General features: G+C 40.7%; 1 protein-coding gene across 1 annotated transcript; it reads left to right on the top strand.

Annotated features, from left to right (window-relative positions):
• The first annotated feature begins 2,678 nt into the window (after positions 1-2,678).
• On the top strand, positions 2,679-17,974 carry CTNNBIP1 (catenin beta interacting protein 1). Its single transcript, XM_054394987.1, has 4 exons — positions 2,679-2,700; positions 5,793-5,914; positions 6,402-6,492; positions 17,890-17,974. The coding sequence occupies exons 2-4, from the start codon at positions 5,819-5,821 to the stop codon at positions 17,946-17,948; spliced, it is 246 nt and encodes an 81-aa protein (XP_054250962.1). The 5' UTR covers positions 2,679-2,700; positions 5,793-5,818; the 3' UTR covers positions 17,949-17,974.
• The last annotated feature ends 903 nt before the right edge of the window (positions 17,975-18,877 follow it).

The raw sequence follows: 18,877 nt of genomic DNA, 5'->3' as shown, positions 1-18,877 counted from the left end.
TTCTCACGTTTTGCAGTTCTTCCCTCCCACTCCCAAAATAAATGATTGCACAATATTTTTAGATCTTATTTCTTGGGGTTCGTTGGAAATGAATGTTGATGTGCAGTTGGAAATGTTGCAGGTGCGAGCTGCCATTTAGAATCACAGAATGGCAGGGTTTGGAAGGGACCTCTGGAGATCATCTAGTCCAAGCCCCTGCCAGAGCAGGGTCACCCAGAGCAGGTCGCACAGGATAACATCCAGGTGGGCTTTGAATGGCTCCAGAAGTGGAGACTCCACTGCCTCTCTGTTTCAGTGCTCTGCCACCCTCAATGTAAAGAAGTTCCTCCTCGTGTTTAGATGTTATGTTCAAGTCTGTGCCCATTATCTCCTGTCCTCTCACTGGGCACCACTGAAAAAAGCCAGGCCCCATCCTCCTGACACCCACCCTTTAAGTGTTTATAAGCATTGAGAAAATCTCCCCTCAGTCTTCTCCAGGCTAAAAAGCTCCAAGTCCCTCAGCCTTTCTTTGTAAGAGAGATGTTCTAGTCCTCTAAGCATCTTCACAGCCATTTGCTGTACCATCTCAAGCAGTTCCCTGCATGAAACAGGAACAAGTTGGTAGGAGAACATTTGTGTGGCTTTGGACTGGTCACCATTTTAGTCTTGTTCTTTAGTCATCATTTTAAGAAGAAGTAATGAAACCTGTTTTATTTTTTAATTGCTCTAGTCAGTTTTGGAGCCTTTAGCAGTCAGGATGCTTATTATTCAGAGGCTGTGCTCTCTGGTGTGGAAGCTTGATGTGTTCCACCCATGTTTATATTGTGACAGTGGTGAGGTGAGTTCATCTGGGGGCAGCCACATGGATTGGACAAAGCACCCAAATGTTTTGGGTGTTGCTGTTGACTTATAGAGGGATTAGACTTGTTCTTGAAAATGAAACTATGATACCTTCTTCATCCAAACGAGCTGTCTGTGGAGGCTGCTTTGATTCTCAGCTGAATTCCTCTAAATTGTTAGGATTAGGAAAACGTTTGGTCTTTGTTTGCCTTTGTATTTGGTGCAAAATAAATGCCTGCATTATTTTTCTTTGCAATTTGGGGTGCATGTGGAGAATTGTAATAGTGACTATAAGTACACTGCGCCTGTCAGTAGGGCAGAAGTGCATCTCAGAAGTGGTTACTTCCCAGGCTCTAATCCTTTCCTTTAGGAAGGAGCTGAGGCAGTCGTGTGGTATTTGCACAGTGGTGGTGGTGGGGGGTGTGTCTTTGAAGTCCACAGAAATGAGAACAGCAATTAGTCACTGCAAACGGCCCTGTTGTCAGTGCTGTAGATAATCTTTCTTGGGGCTGCATTGCATATTTAGAGGGCAAGAACAGTGGGAACTAATTAGTGAGGTAGGGTTTAAATAATCCTTTCAGAGCAGGCAATTTCTCTCATCTGGAGAGGTGAAATTATTCTTTTAAGCCATTGATAAAGCTCAGCTGCTTCCAGTGCTTGTTAGTAAGAGACACTGTAGAGAACCTCTGGGTGAAGCTCACAGGTATTTTGGATTCATCATTTCTCTGATGAACCTGGTGTACAGAACAGTTGAGTAGCTCTAGCTATTCCTGTCTTGTTTCCCTGCCACTAATACAACCTGCATGGGGTGGTGAACAACCATAAAAGAAATTGAATTTAATCTAGATCTGCCTTTGCTTGTTGAACACACACCAACAAAATAAGAGCTGGTGTTTGGTAAATTTAACCAGTGCAGGTATGCATATTTTTCCTAATCAGAAACTCTTTAAATACAGAACTTATGCTATTAATTACATGATTCTAGCTGTGATGCTCTCCTGAGTAGCAGGCACTTGCTATTTCACTGCACATTAGAGCTTGGATTGTCACTTCATTCATGCCATTGGGCTGCTTGTCTTAAAGGCTAGATAGATAGATAGATAGGAATAGCTGTAAATTCTTGCCATTCTCTGAGACCCAGTGGCAGTTGTAAAATATCTTCAAAAATATGTCATGAGTCTAAAAAAAAAAAAAAAAGTCTGCAACTGGCCCTGTTGGTGACTGAACAGTGAAGCTGGTCTGAAAAATTCTGCACAGAGGGTTTTTCCAGCCCAGCTTTCAAGTGCCAGTCTTCGTAATTGCTACATTCAGATAACAAATGCATAGCTGAAAACAATAATTTTGGTCAAAATCAGCATGCTTTACATTTCTCCCTCATTTTCTTCAACTTTTTCTAGAAGAAATTACATGTCATGTTTCGTTGTTTTGCATGGGGTTTCTTTTTTTTTTTTTTCTTTGTTGTTGTTGTTTGGGTTTTTTTCCCAGGGAGTTGAGTTTTATACTAAAAGCTTCTGAAAGAATACAAAGCTTGAATGTGTTTCATTCTCAAGTGATTGGGAATGTTCTTGGTGGTATGGTCGGGGTGTAAATCTTGCAGATGAGTAAGGGCTTGACCTTGAAAAAAACTTATTCAAGGAAATGTTCTATGAAGTGCAGACAACCTACAGTTTAATGGATTTTGGCTCGACAGTCTTCTAAAGCAGGCTGTGACTCAAAGCATTTTGAATGAAGGGTCTTTCTGATTGTCGGTTTGGGATTTTTCTGTAATGCTTTGCTCCTTTGTTTTCACAGGGCAATTTCCTTGTGCATTTCTTCCAGCTGCAGTCATTAATCTGGACTAAGCACGTGGGTTACCTGATCTTCTGGAGTTTTTAGAAGCAGGTACGTTGGCAGGGAAATCTCTGATGTTTTCTGAGGTGGGGGAACAATGGCTTTGTCTATGTGCTAGAAAAAATTGTAGGGTGAGGAAGATTCTGCTTAAATCATGCTGCAGTATGTGTGACTGAAATGTACACTGTATAATGCAGTTTCTTCAGAAAGCAAAATTTGATAAGTGCCTTGATAAGATTTTTTCAGTCCTCCATTTGTAAAGGTGGATTGTGCTGTCTTCTGGGAACAGAGCAGCTTTGTAAGTGGGCACAGAAACTTCCTGGTGCAATATATGCTGGGTAGTTTTGTCATCCTAAACTGTGTCTTGGCAGAGCTTTATGTAACAGGAGCAGAGATATGGAAGATTTTCATGCTGAGGTCTCATACTGACTTTAAGACTTGTGTCTTTCCACTTTGTTGTCATCAGGTAAGAACATCTGTGGTGGCTCAGGCTATTACCCAAATTTAATGTGCAGTTATGAAGAGCAAAGCTGTTGCTCTGTAATCTTAGTTTAACCTCTTTATACATGCATCTCGAGCTTTTGATCCATAGGACTGCTTTTTCCCCTGTTTTGCTTACTGACTTTGTGAAGCATTCACTGAATGGGCAGGCTTTAGGATTTTTATCCCTCCTATTAAATCGGTAGCTTCACAATAAATCCCTCTTGGCTGAAGTTTACTCTAGAAGAACCAGGTTTGGATAGCAATTTCTATCACCCCTTTTTAAGGTTTGGAAAATTAATAAAGAAGTGGAAGACTACAATGATGGAAGCCAATGAATAATGAGACGTGCATGAGATCTGTGGTCTGTGCTATCTGATGAGTAGAGGAATGCTGAAATGTGGTCACTGTGGTTGGCATGGGGACACCTGTGGCATTTTCTTGGTGCCACCTATTGATACATGTTCCATATAATTTGTTCCATTTTTAAACCAGAAGCATGTTACCACCTTTCATATTTTTACTATTGTGCTTTTTCTTTTCTTGGCTGATTTCTTTGGCCACTGGTAATGCTTCTTCCCTCTTCAAGTAACAATATTTTATTGGGGAAAAAAAAAGAGTAAAGAAGTATAATGTATTAGTATAGTAAGAAGCAGTTAAAACCTTTCAGACTTACTTGGTATCTTGATAAATGTTTGCTTTATCAGTCTCTGGATATCCATAACAATATTTCTTGTTCCCAGTCTTATTTCTTTCATTGTCTTACTACTGACCCAACTTGTTAGCATTCAGTAAATTGTTTGGTCAAATACACCTATATATAGGTTAGTAACCTAACTCAATCAACTTTAGTTGCCACTTGAGTTGAGGTTGTTCAGCCTGGGGAAGAGAAGGCCTTAGAGCAGTCTTCTGGTACCTGAAGGAACTACAGGAGAGCTGGGGAAGGACTTCTTACAAGTGGTAGAATGAGGGGGAATGGCTTGAAGCTGGAAGAGGGGAGATTTAGACTGGAGAAGTTCAAGGCCAGGCTAGATGAGGCCTTGAGCTGCCTGGTCTAGTGGAAGATGCCCTTGCCTGTGGCAGAGGGGATTGGAACTAGATGATCTTTAAGGGTCCTTCCCAACCTAACCCATTCTGTGGCACTACACAAAAATGAGATTGTTTCACTCCCCCTTCAGAAAGCAGTTAGTTGGTTCTAGCAAAAAGATAGGATCACCTTGCACTTTCAGGCTGCAGGTTTCCAAGCAGAACCATCTATAGCAAATCAGCATAATGCCAATCTTCCCACTGGAAACTTAGTCAAGCAGGACTGGTGATAGAGCTTTCTTCACTTTTTTACTACTGTTATCTTTGTGCTAAGTAATGTGGGTGGTAAAGCCTATCCCAGCAGCTGCCACTTCAGTTTGCATTGCTTCTGACTCACTCAGGAGGGCCTATATGTAATTTTAAACTGTTTCCCCACCCAGATTACTTTCCCCTAACAGTAATAATGAAAATGAAGTGAGGGGAGAGGTTGGTAACGACTACAGGAAACTGGGTGTATTTGAACCTGCTGTGAGAGCCTTCACTAAGGATGCCTTGTGTAGCATATTCTCTTAGTTACTAAAGTTCAGGAAGGCAAATTTATAGCTTGGTGTGGGACCAGACTCAGTTCTGTTAATACAAATTAATTGGAGTGGTTCCTTGGAGCCACTCTCCAAGCTGTTCATGGTGGAAGAGCAGCTGGCTGGCTTCCACCTCCATCCATAGATTCCTTAGCAGGGGTCACGTTTCTCCAACACTAAGGTCAGTTTAGTTTGGTGCACTGCTATAGTAGTGAGTTATTTGCAGCACCATTAGCTTCTAAATTTGAAGTGAAGATTTTTATTATTGTTGATTTAAACAAATTTTTTTATGGCAGCTGAAGATTGGACCTGTACATATTTTTAATTTATTTTTAATAAGCTCCCTAATGTGGAACTTTAAATAATGACCAGATACTCAGACAACAAAGTGTCATCTGATCCTGAATTTAGGTAGCACAGTCTGTTCATTCCATACTGTTTTGGGTTTTTTTTAAATGAAAATAGAAAAACAAGACTTCAGTTTTTAAATTATACAAGGGTGATAAACTTGACTCCTTCCTTGTTTTTCTTAGCTTTTAGCTCTTCTTTCTCTCCAAACCCATTTTACTAACTTCATAAAAGTGCAGTGGCCTTTTTAATATGATATGTAAAAGAAAAAAAGATGAGAAAAAATGGTTTAGCTTTCCTTCAGCTTTTGTTTAGCCATTGCAGGCTTAATGGCTGTGTTCTGCATCCTATTTTCATACTGGTTGTGCTTATTTATAGGGAAAAAAACCAAAACCACAGACTTCTGTCATGGTAATTCCTTCATCTAGTTGTTAGAACTCTCTTTTCCTACTCATACGGTAATGTAACAACAAATAATGAGCCAGAAGGGATGTGAATGTCAGCCTCTTTGAATATCTGAGTTGCACATGTAAGGCTCATTTTAGCTGTTGAAAATGTTAAGGATTTCTCTGATGAAGCATGAGATTCCTTATTTTACCAGGCCATTGTGGGAAATAGAAGATAGTAGTTTAGAAATTAAACTTTTCCTGTTATTCCTGTTATACCTCATTACCTATTTTAGTTTCTCTTTTCCTGATCTTTTATTTTCAGGAAATCCAGGAGCTGGCAGGAGGGGAATGAACCGTGAGGGTGTCCCCGGAAAGAGTCCGGAGGAGATGTATATTCAGCAGAAAGTGAGAGTCCTGCTCATGCTGAGGAAGATGGGATCAAATGTAAGATTCACTGTCTTAGCCCACATTTCCTGGATTTCCAGACCATTTTGTAGTCACAGGGATAGTGCTTGCTGAGATGGGCTGGTAATGAACTGGTTTTACTGAGGAGTTGTAGCTATCTTTGATTTAATCATTATCTTCAGTTAAACACAGCTGATTTTTGCTGAAATGTTTTGGGGGTTGTGATGCCTGTAGCTGAATTTGAGCATCTGATCATTTGCCTATATAGAGAAAGATTTTTCATTATTGAAAAGTGAGCAAAACAAAGCAGCTGTTTTAAGGTGCCTTTGAATGTCCATGAACTCATGATGCACCCATGTACTGCTGTGTCCTTGCCGATGGTGTAGTTTGCACAAGTAACAGATGATTTGACTGTTGAAGAATAGCAGAGAGGCAATTGTCTTGTTCCTGATTGGGAAGTGGGAGGTAATATCTTCAGTCTGTTTTCATTTCCCCTTTTGCTGACTTATTGTTCCTACATTTCCAGCTGACTGCTAGTGAAGAGGAGTTCTTGCGCACGTATGCGGGTGTAGTGAATAGCCAACTTAGCCAGCTTCCTCAACACTCAATTGATCAGGGTGAGTACTGCACTTGTCTGCCTTGTGTTTGTTTAATCTGTCAGAACAGTCTCAGAAAATAACAAATTTAGGTCCCTATATTTCTGTAATATGTCACCTACCTAAACCCATCCTGTGATCTGGGCCTGCTATGATTTTTGGAAGAGAATTGGAGTGCAGTGATCAACAGGTGGGCTGATTTTACCAGGGAAAGTCAGCCTTGACTATACCTAATTTCCTGTAGGGTGAAAAGCATTTTTGAACATCTGTTTCTGCCTGATAACTCAAAAAGTTGATGGCCAGAGTCCTGTGAGCTAAATGCATTTATACTGTTTCCTACTCCTGTCACTAAATAAATTTTTACCTGATGGCTTTTTTTTTTTTTTTTTTGGTCAGGTAATATTGAATTCAGGTGGTGCCTCTAGTTTTGAGTGTCTTACTGTATTTATTATGGATCCTTCTCATAAGAGAAGAACAAATAAAAGAATTTAGATTAAAATTAAACTGAACATCTGTGCTTAAAAAGGAAAAAGACTGGGGGTTCCAAAGCGTTTTCTTTGTATGCTTTGAACTGAGAGTCTTATATCAAAATAAACTCTGAAATAGATACAAAGGTACAAAAGCAATTTGTTATGCATTTGTTATATCACTCTAGTTGCTTTTCTCACCAAAAAAAATGGAATAATTTGCCAACATCCCTTGTTTTTCATATTTCCATCAATCTGGAAGTGCAGTGTTACATTTCAGGAGCAAAGTTTAACAATATGAGAAATGTTTCTCATTGCATTTCTTTAATTTACATAATGTAATTAATTCCCAGAGAGAGGTAGCAGACATGAAATAAGTTTACAGATGTGCTTTGGTTTGTTTAGGTTCCCATTAAGGGGATGAAGTACTGCTGCTTTTGTGAGCTCTTTGCAGAAGTCTTGGTAAACAATTGTGTGGCTCTACTCTGAATCTACTAATTGCTTCTAAACCTGAATGTTTCTTTCTGAATTCCCCTTGCCCCTGCTTCTTAGACCTCCTGTCAGATCACATTCACAATGTTCAATTTGGTATTGAAGGAAAATTGTAAGACTCAGATTCCAGAAAGAACTGAGCTGAGCAGAAATTTAATATAGATCTAAGACAGTTAGCAAATCATTAGAAACACAACCTGCACAGACTTGCTCTTCAGTTTTAAACTTGTGTGTTCATTCCTCACATAGCTGGGGGAAGAATGGAGATAGATACCCTTGTGTATTCTGGCTCAGAGTTGTTGAAGTCTTCTGCCCATCTAAAGTGAAAATTTTCTGGTTTCTCATCAATCCCTGAGGTAGACTCGTTCAGTTAAGACTCAGTTGCAGTTGGGATTTTTTGCTATTCAGAATCACAGAATGGTTTGGGTTAGAAGGGACCTCCAAAGGCCATCTAGTCCAACGTGGAGTCAATAGGGATGTCCTTCACTAGAATCAGACCGGCTCAGAGCCTTGTCCAGCCTGGCCTTGAGTATCTACAGGGATGAGGCCTCAGCCACCTCCCTAAGCAACCTGTTCTAGTGTTCTGCCACCCTCATGGTGCAGAACTTGTTCCTCACATCCAATCTAGATCTCTTTTAATTTCAAACCATTGTCCCCCATCTTATCACTGCAGGTCTTTAGAAACAGTCCCTCTGCAGTGTTCTTGTAGCTTCTTTCAGGTACTGGAAGACCACTATTAGGCATCCTCAGAGTCTTGAACACCCTCTACCCCATAGCAGAGGTGCTCCAGCCCCCAGTTATTTTTGTGGCCCTTCACAGTGACAATTTATGCTGAAGGAATTAATTTTAATTAAGCTGACGATCTGACTATTTAAGATTTTTCTTGATAAGGGAAAAAAAGAAGGAAAATATTTAACTATTTAGAAAAGTGGGAAAGGACCTTGGTTGTTTCCGTGTTCAGATATGCCAGCTCTCCACATTAGGTAAAGATTAATATGAAGAACTAGTGAGAATGAGGAAACCTAGCCAAATACCCTTGCCTTCGGTGAAACAGGATTATGAAAGTGGTGGAACGGGAGTGCAAATTGTCCAGATGTCCAATTTGCCGTCTTGAGGGAGGTTGCAGCTCCACTAGGTGGCGCTATCCTGCGCTGAAAACCCCATCCCGGGGCCACGCACTGAGCTAATCCATGTCTTGTGTTCTGCAAGATTGCTTCAAGGAATTTTCTTCCCTGCTTTTCTGCTGTTTTCATTGAATGTCATCTGGAGGATTTCTTTTTTTCTTCCCTTTATGCATCTTAGCTTACACAGCCCCTAAAAGGTGTGTAATTTAAGGAGTAACTTACAAAGAGTTAGTATGTTAGTGGATTTCACAGTCTTTTTCTCCCGATAGTAGGACAGATTGCTCTCAGCCCAACTTGTCCCAGACCTCTTTAGAGGCTTTTTGCTCAGCAGGCACAGAAAAGGCAAAAAGCTGATTTCATACCCCCATTTTGTTCCAAAAAAGGCAGTGACGTTCTTAGCATTAGCACTTTAAAAGCTTTGTTGCAGACCTGCACTATTTTGCCTGTCACTTAAAAATGCTGTAGTCTGGCTGCAGAATTACCGGAAGGTTGTTTGGGTTTTGGGGTTTTTCTTTTGAGAACAGCATAGAGAATTGATGGTCTGGAGTTTTGTAAGTGTGTATCACAGTCTATATTACAATTTTTATGCTTTTTCTTTGTTGTGCATCCGTGAAATGCTGTCTTAGAACAGTTGGCTGGTGGCTGACAGTAATTACCTGAGGTAGGATTGCTGGGCTTAGTACTGCATGGCTTCTGATAAAGATCTGTCAGCTTCTTTGTGAGCCTGTTTGTTTGACCACAGGGAGTCACTGCAACCTATGTGTCCACTATATATTTGCAGCAGTGTGACAGTGCAGTGGAGAAAGAGGTTTACACTTCTCCCTGTGGAATTCAAGTGCTTGTGCCATAAACCTTCAGTGAGCCACTATTAATGATACCTCTAACATTTAAAGTTCCTCCCTGACACTCTCCTTGCTGTCTTAGGATTCAGTAATAGAAGTTAATTGCCAGTTTTGATCAAGAAGCATCTTGGAGTGCCTCTGTAATTTTTAAGCAAGCCTCAAGTCTGAGTCCCCTTTGGTTTGTGATGATTTTTATAGAAGGAGAGGAAGTGAAACTCTTCATCTTTTTAGTTCCCACCTTTCTTTTGAAAGGAACTCATCAGCTGAGGTGTACAAAGCCGCTGTGTGTTGGGATTGTTGACAGAGCTGCTTTGAAGCATACACTAAAACACCTTCACTCTTGAAGCATCTATGTTGTATCAGTGTTGAAGTGAATCTTGTTTTCCTCACAGGAGCCTCAGAGTTACTCTGAATTGCTGAATATCTTTGTGTAAATCAGTAATAATGACTCATGTCCAGAGCTCTCTAATGTGCTGTGGCAGATACCTGATTGAAACACAGCTTTTTAGTGTGTTCTAAACTCTTCACATCCATAACCAGAACATATCTTAGACCAATAAATCTCGGAAGAGATCTTGAATGACCAGAACATGTACTAGTTTTAAAATAGTCTTTTTGTTTGGTTTGTTGGTTTAGTTGTTTTAATTCCAGCTTTATTTGTCTTTTTTTTTTTCCAATGTATTCCAGAATCTCAGGAAATGCTTAATACCTCACTATATTGACTTCTCTAGAGGTGCTGTTTCCCCACCATGGCCTGCAGCCCACCAAGAGCAAGGCTGTTTAGGCAGTTCAGATGTCTGCATTCTGTTCATAGCCTGCTATTTTTGCTAACACCTGGGCCTGTTGACCCATTCTCTTTTCTCTTGTGTTGCATCCATGACAGTTAGGGGGCATATATGCAATATTAAGAAGACTTTATCCATTGAAAAGTAAACTATTAGCAGAGGGGATGAGATCTCAGTAATCCAGGAAAGCCTGAACAATACTTACAAAACTCAAAGCTGAAATATTTAATACTTAAATTTAGTATTAATTAAGATACTAAATGTTCAAGTCATGCTCTTTTTTTTTTTAAATAAACATTTTCAATCACTGCTGTTTTTAACACCTAGATGAAAGTGCAAAGTAGAGTGCATTTTTTTCTTTACTCAAGGAGCTTTTTAGCTGACGGCTGTGTGTTGTTTGTTGCTTTGTTTTTATGGCTCCAAGAATAACTGAGGAACCCAAAGGCATCTTTTTTTAACCAGTGTTATGTGCTAGAGAGTGGATGTGATCATGAGCTGTTTTGAGATATTAACATATTGGTTGTCTTCTTTCCATTGCAGCAAGAACCAAAGCAGCTCAGACTCATTAGGTTTCTTCAGCTTGAAATGATGAGATCAAGACTTTCTCACATATTTTTAATAAAAGCAAAATGCCTCTCAGGAAGTTATATGCACAGAAGCATCTCCTTCATAAAACCTGTATTTCTTGTTGCCCAGTTACTTACATTTCTAAATGGTAGGGTAGCACTTGGCTTCCTTAAGTATCTGCTCTGGCAGATCTGTAAATGGAAGCTGTGCAGCTAGTAAGTATGATACGTGAATTATACTAAGACCTTGGTGATTACAGCTCTGTTGTTCCTATAGCAACAGGAGTGTCGTGCTGCTTCTTGAAGAAAGCTGGTCCCTTGGGAAGGGCAAAGCAGAGATGCAAGTACATGCCTGAGCTAGGTTAGACACATTCTCTGGGTGGTACAGCATTAAAAATTAACCCAGGCTGCTTGTGGAGTTAGGAGGGGGACCATGTTCATCAAATACCAGATAGCGGTGGAGAAATGGAGATAGAGCTCTTGTCAGTGTAGTTTTATTCTTTTGAACCCAGTGCTTGTTTGAATGTGCTCCTCCTCTCAGTGCATGCTGTATTTTTAGAATGCCAGACTAGGATACACATCCTGGAGATTTCAGAGGAGAGGTGATGCTTAGAAGGTGTCTGCTGGAAGGCAATTGAAGAAATGTGTGTATACAAAGATCTGTTAATATGGCAGCCTTCAGAAATCCATGACAGGCTTAACCTTCTGATCTCTAAAGGCTTTTTGTGTTTAATTAATTTTGCAGGTGAAAGATGTTGGCAGATACAAACATCAGTTGGATGTATCTGTTCAAAGAGCACTTGGAAATAGCAGATGTTAGATGCATCTCTTAACATATTCCTTTGTGTTAAGGTAGTGTGATTTTAATCCAGTTTGTACCCTCCTGGCTTGATGTGACTGTAGCTGGTACTTGCTGTGGGAAGCATTCACTGAAGTCATCACCTTAATGGTGAAATGTTCTCAGATTTAGGTGAACTGATCAGCAGCTGTACGTGCTGAGCTCAGTGGCTGTCCACAGTCTTCACTGCTGTGCTGTGAAGTCGTTTGACCTTCAGATTGTCTTAGCCTGCCAAGACTGAAATCCAAGTGGGGTAAAAGAACTACTAAGTTCTGCAGTCCAAACAACTGCAATTGGAACATAGCTGCAGCAGGATTTTTTTAGAGAGTTGGTAGAGTGACACTGTCACAATTGCTTTTTGAGATGGGGCATAGGCCTGCCAGTCAGTTATTGAACATCTCTGCAATGAAGGAAGATTGAGAGGTGTGGAGCTGTTTAGTCTTGAGAAGAGAAAGTTGAGAGGGGATCTTATTAATGTCTGTAAATATCTGAGGGATGCGTGTCAAGATGAAAGTGCTAGGCTCTTTTCAGTGGTGCTCAGTGATAGGACAAGGAACAACAGGTAAAAGCTGAAACACAAAAAGTTCCACCTCAACGTGAGGAGAAACTTCTTTACTGTGAGGATGATGGAGCACTGGAACAGGCTGTCCAGAGAGGTTGTGGAATCTCCTTCTCCAGAGACTTTCCAAACCCACCTGGATGTGTTCCTGTGTGACCTGCCATTGGTGATCCTGCTTTGGCAGGAGGATTGGACTGGAGGTCCCTTCCAATCCCTATCATTCTGTGATTCTATGATTATTAATTTCTAGGAAGGATGAGGATGGGAAAATCTAAGGCAGAAGGAGTGGAAGTATTTTTATGTCTGAAAGTCTGTGGCAATTAATGCTTTGGTCCTGAAGGAAGAGGAATATTTAATTGAGTATAGGTGCCTTTCTATAAATAGAGTGTAGAAATGTGCTCGGAAGAGGAATGTGCTGTGAGGAGAGCAGCTGTATCTCTGGATTGTAGAAGGTCAGGTGTAAGTGTGCCTCTTTCATTGTTCTCTCCGTTAATTACTGGAAGTGCAAAGCTCAGTGAAGGATGTGCTAAAAGTAGATATGGTTCACCGTCCTATTGTCTTACAGGCTGCTGGCAACGTCTGGCTTAACTTTGTAACCTGTACTTTGCTTTTCCAATTTTGCATTACTTGATTAGAAAGCAAACATCCGTTGTGGGAGCCAAGTGGGACTGCAGCAGCAGCTCTATTCACTAGTACTTTAATCCTTGCTTTCCTTTCACCACACAGAAACCCCTGCTCTGTTCTCTGGGAATGTTTGTGTTTGTACACGAGCACAGGCGGCTGTGGAATCGCTTAATGAGCAGACTTGTTAGATTGGTTTCATTTAGCTCTGGATGGTTTGAGTTGTAAGACTGGGCTTGAACAAAACCTGCTTTTGTGCTGGGAAGTGTGGATGTGGATGATTTTTCTGGACACACGTCACCGTGGGGTTTATTTGCTGCAGGGCATCTTCAGAAATCCTCATGCTCTGTAAGTGGCTTCTGGAAGGCTGAAAGCACTGATGAGAGGATCCCTTTCATTTAGTGTCCCTGCCCATGGCGGGGGGGGGGGGGGGTTGGAAGTAGATGATCTTTAAGGTCCCTTCCAACCCAGACTATTCTATGACTTGCAACCTTTTTCAAACACACTCCTCCCCTCACTTCCTAATAAAACCAATCGTATATCTATCACTCCACAATCACTCTCTGACCCATCCATACGTCACAGAGAATCAACTTCCATTACGAAAGTTAAAATAAAAACATCACATAATATATGCCGCTATTTCTAATAACCATAAAGTTGAACTGAAAAACTCCCCCAGCGAACCCTTCTCACATAATATGTACTACCCTTCTAATCACTACACTTCCGCAAGTACAAACTAAATTCATTGTCCGCCAACAATCATAGCCAACCGTCCAACTCACTATCATACATCGTCATGGATCTGGCGAATCACTTATTCAAACTGAACTATCCCCTCACCATAGATAAATCGGGGCATGCGCAACTAAGCTAGCAACAATAAACACTCCTTTGACTCCCAATCCTAACCATGTTAAAAGTATACCTACGATAAATAAGATATGAGCAACTCAACCACTAATCCGCCCAAATAGAATAAATTCCCCCGTATAAGAAAGACCACCAGGCAACATCTTACCGAACTCAAACCTGGTTTGGTGCCCCTCCACAGTAATCTTCCTGTACATCAAGCTCAGCACCCCCAGCAAACTCAAAACCCCCCCCCCCCCCCCCCCCCCCCCAAGAGAAAGGACAAAACGAAAACCCCCGCCTTTGTAATACCCCCCCCCCCCCCCCTTTTTTTCATTCACCCATATATTGATCTATATATAAGTGAGTACCCCCAAGAACCAATTCTGGGTTCTTGACTGCAAGCTGCTGTTCTGTTGGGTGTTGTGCCCTCCGGTTACCCACCCACTTAGGTGGTATTATCTCTATTTGATAGATCAGATTGTCTTTTTAAAGGCAATTGCCTGAGGCTCATGCAAATGCTGGGGTGCCTGTAATTCCTGCAAATAAAACCATTGATGGTTCTACCGAACAGCAAAAGGAATTGGGGGGGAGAGCAACAAATCAACTACTCGGAATTCTTTACTAATCTTGTTTAAAAGTGTACTGTAAGACAGAAATATCTCACCTTGTTCTCTTTGGGTTTTTTTCCCTTCCTTTCTAACACTAACAGCTAAACCCCTTTTGCTCCCTCTGCTCCTCCCTGCTGTTCTGTTCATTCCTGTCAGTTGTTTTGTTGCACTCTGGTGTTTGGCAGAACTTTCTAACTTGGAGTTGCCATCAGATTTCATTAGTGTGTGCCTGCTTTGCTGTTCCAGGATCATTTATGAAAGCATTCAGTAAAACTGATGTGAAGGCCAGCCACTGAGTAAGTGCAGTTGTAATCTTTCAAACACAATTCATAATCTTCCCTTACAGCATTCTTTACCCACCTTGGTTCTGGTACTGGTTGCCCATCTTCATTTCAAAAGGATCATGTGGGAAGCCAGGTATCAGAAAATGCTAAAGAACATAAGAGGGGGAACATGCTTTTTGATGGTGTTATGATAAAAACCCCCTATGCACTTTGTTCCTGAATTAAGGTACCTTTAAAATTTGTAGTGATCATAATAATATTGGGAAGACAAGAGTACTGCACACTTGAGGATCCTGTTAGATTTGGCTGTGAAAGACTGAAACCTTGAATTCTAGACCCATTCTCCATCCGTTTGATGGAGATTGATTTCTTCCTTTAAACTGCATATAATTCAGCACCACTATAGATGTTCAAGCAGTTGGCACTGTGTTTCTCATTGTACTCTTGAGTTTTTCCTCCATTAGAACACTGGGTTGAAATGTGGCACTGTTTCCCTGTTGCATTAACAAGCTGTGTTTCTTACATCCCCTTCTCATTTCCTATTCCAAGTCCAGGCAAATGTCAAGTTATCAGAAGTTCATATTGACGGTGACAGTGGTATTGAAGCTGTGCCAGGAAGGCCTAGAAAATGAGGTGAGGAGCAGGCTGAGTGTGAACCTGCTCCTCAGTGTGACAGCTCTGACTGGGAAAGCTGAGCTGAACTGCAGAGCTCCCGGCGTCCTCTGTGCCCAAAGCTATTTCTGCTCATCATGTGCTTTAAAGGGCTGTGTGCTCTGCACAGGAACACTGCTGAGAGCTGGAATCATTTGGGACAGGCAGGAATATTGACCTCTGTGTCTATGGCTTGCTTGATTATCTGGAATGAAATTTTCTGTTCTGCATAAAACCTTTAAAGATGCTTGTAAGAAGATTTTTGTTTATTTTCATATTTAGACTGTTGAAAGGGGAGAACCCAGGAAAACAATCAACATCTGTTAAGTAATCCAGCTCATCTCTTGTGCTGATGTGACGTCATCTGTGATTTTGTGGTTGCTAGGCTACTCCAGCTGCTCTGGACTTGCCTAGCAAAGCCTCCTCGACTGTAAAGGGGGATGAGTGTAAAATACAGGTTGTGCTTATGTGCTCTTGGTTAATGCTTCTCAGTGTCATTGCTCCTCCCTCTTTTTAGCACAGAAGTGTTTTTCAGGTTCTTGGCAAATAAAATCCTTCATTTTGTGGAGGCTAGGAGGTCTTTATGTATTAAAAAAAACTTGGTGACTTTTTAATTCAGAACTGCATCCTGGTGCTATATATCATTTATGTTTTGATCGAGGAAAAAACAGTTTGTGGAGATGATGAAAAGGGAGATGACTGCAGGGCTTCTGAGTGTTGGCACGAGGTTGCATCACAGCAGTTTTTGATGTAGTTCTGTAAGATTGGTGTCCTACATATGATGAAAAACAAACTACTGCTTGGTCCTTAATGTTTCCTCATTTGAGCACATATAGCAAATAAATGGTCAAGTGTATAAAAATAAATGTAGCTGCATTTCATAAGCATTGATTTAGCTTTTAAGATTCTTAGCAGGAGGAATTTATAGCTTTCTCTTTTCTTTTTTTGCCACTTTTTCTTCTTTATTGCAACTAAAGAGCAAATTAGATAACTGAGAAATGGCATTCATCTAAATATAACAGATGGGGAATTTTTGTTAGTCTGCTTTCTTTTACCCTACATGCAGATGTACATGCAGAAGTTGCTTGGGGCACAAAGCTGAAATCTGCGTCTTCATGTGCTTCAAGTAAAAGGCTGGAGAATTTTTACTTGCTGAGGCTCCATCCCTGTTGAATTTGGACTTTTTGAACTCCAGTAAGAGAATTCTTTAGAGCTCTCCAGTTACCTGAATGGGACAGGCAGTCAGTGTTGCTTTTGACATTTCCTACGTTGTCGTTATACTTCAAAAGAGACTTGGGGGAAAAAACCAACAACTTAGTAAGCAAAATTATCCCAGATAGGCCAAATTAATGATCAGAATGGTCATTAAACACTTGGGATCATTTGAATGGAGGAAATCCTTCTCTGAGAATAACATAGACAGTGACTGGAGGATTCACCATGATTTCAGATCAGTTAGAGAAATGCTGTTAGAGGAGCCACAGATGAAAGAAAGCTTTTATTTTTATCTGGCTTTCTTGGAGATCAGATTGTTACCAGAAATTAAAAATACTGCACTTAGCCCTTCAGGGCTGTTTTCCAGTTCCTGCCTAGACTAGAAGTGCTGATTGAAACCACTGCTTTGACGCTGCTGTATGATGTCTTTGTGTTTCTATGTTGTCCTGAAGCACATGTAGGTGCTTCTTAGGCCATGCTGTATGGATAGGAAGTCAAGAGTGTTTTTTTGACTCAAGTTATCAAGATACCTTTTTGAAGGATGAGAGCTTAGCATGGAATATTCTTTAGAAGCCTTTATCAGATCAAGCCATTCAAGTTGTTCTACCATAAATGCCCACTCCAAAGATCACACAAGTTTTCAAAGAGTTGGAGGTAATTATGGGCAGGTAATTAACATCTTTCTTTGCTTAAGGGACACAAGTTTTGATATCAATTGTCTATAGCTCAACTGGAAAAAAAAAATCTTAACTGAGGAAGTCCAAGCCCTGAATTCTTCTGGAAAAGATTTCTTCAGGCTAGGGATAAAAGTGTTATTTAGCTCAATCTGTTCCCTGGGCAAATGGGAGCCTTCAGTTTGAATGAAAGCACTGCACTTCCATTAGAGAATGGAACATTTTCAAGACATGTTAGTTTATAAAGGGTGTTTAAGTGATTTTCAGTCGGGGGGGAAAAAGGCAAAAACCTTTCAGCTGGCCTGTTAAACCAATTTTTATTCTTAAAAGCAAAGAGTAATGAATATTTAGATGTAAAGATAAAGCAAAGAACATCTAAATGTCACTTTAAAAGGCCAGTGTGATGCAAAGGGCAGTACAAGTTTCACTGAGCATTTGATTTTCTCATACTTCAGAGAAGCTCCATAACTCTCTTATGCAGTGGCAGCATTTATGGAGGCAGGGGAGAAGATTATCTCTACATGCCTGTGGTGACAGTCCAATGATTTTTTTTTTTTAGGTTGTGCGTGTTAGAAATGTGTGCAAGCAAGGGATTCTTCATTTTATTTAAAACTAAACTGATTTCCTTAGGCTTGCAAAAGAATACTGTTGAAATGTTTAGACCACTTCAGGTTCCAATCTGAGACAGATAAGACAGCTTCCTCTTTCTGCTCTTTTTCCTTTCCTGTTAATTTTGTGGATGTGTAGAATGGTGGCTTGGGTGCTGCATTTATCCACGGTCCTTTAAAGCAAGTAATTCTGGCACATGTTTTCCACTATTCATTGTTATTACAGGTGCTGAGGATGTCGTGATGGCATTTTCCAGATCAGAGACAGAAGACAGAAGACAGTAACTACATGATACCTGAACATGACAGAAGTGGAGAGGACCGTGAAACTCCTGAAGCTAGAGGAGGATGGCTGAGCATTAATAAGTTCCTTTGCCCACCCTAATTGTTCCTTGGTATCCCTTCTCCTTTGTCATTTAGTTTCCCTTTGCCCAACCCTCAGAATGAATCTCACAGCCATCTATTCCTGTAAGTTTTTGATACTCAGCTGGGCTGTGTTAGTTAAGGACAGACCTAAAGGTGTGTTTTTGATTGGCTCCAGGCTGTGGTTGGCTAAAGGAACACAAGTTTTCCAAACTTGACCAATGAAAACCTTTTATCTTGCATTTTATTTTGTATTTTAAAGCAAATTTCTTGACATCCTACTTCTAAAGAAACTTTTCATGCTGTGGTGCTTATTTAGGTCAAACTTGTGAATTGAAGAGGGTTTGGTTTGGCTGCATAGAACTGGAAGCAACTTGTGGTTGGTTGACAATGCCAATGCTTTCTCTTCAGTTGGCTTGCAGGTATTTACTGATTTCCACATTTTCATGGCAGAAAGCTGATGTTTTGGTGCATAGGTTATTTCTTTATACTTACTGACTTGGGACAGGGGGAAGACAAATGTGCTTTGCAATATTTATTACATCTACACACATATAAACGCTTGCTTTTGGGGGTTGTTTTTGGTTTTTTGATTGGCTCTGAAGTCATGTTTTTGATTTCCTATTGGCTGCAGTGTGTCTGATGCAATCAGTTTTTCCATTCTCATCTGCTCTGTGGCCTCAAGCTCTTTTGGGAGCATGTGTCGAAAGCAGATTTAGTTCAATAAGTCTACCTGGTTTAGCTGGCACATGGAGATCACCAGCAGCTCTGTGCTGCTCTGTGGGCTCCACTATGAGCTCCTGGGAGACCCAGCTGTTCAGGTGGCTTCTCTCTTTGCTTCTGACAGAGGA

The sequence above is a fragment of the Indicator indicator genome, chromosome 32, assembly GCF_027791375.1.
Source record: "Indicator indicator isolate 239-I01 chromosome 32, UM_Iind_1.1, whole genome shotgun sequence".
Classification (NCBI taxonomy): domain Eukaryota; kingdom Metazoa; phylum Chordata; class Aves; order Piciformes; family Indicatoridae; genus Indicator; species Indicator indicator.
Note: the sequence above shows the minus strand (reverse complement) of the source record. Positions and strands in the feature narration are given on the sequence as shown.

Excerpts from the sequence above, each read along its gene's own strand:
- CTNNBIP1 (XM_054394987.1), top strand. The coding sequence starts at position 5,819 with ATGAACCGTGAGGGTGTCCCCGGAAAGAGTCCGGAGGAGATGTATATT. Across the intron at positions 5,915-6,401 it reads TGAGGAAGATGGGATCAAAT|CTGACTGCTAGTGAAGAGGA; the intron begins GTAAGATTCACT and ends CTACATTTCCAG. Across the intron at positions 6,493-17,889 it reads TCAACACTCAATTGATCAGG|GTGCTGAGGATGTCGTGATG; the intron begins GTGAGTACTGCA and ends TTGTTATTACAG.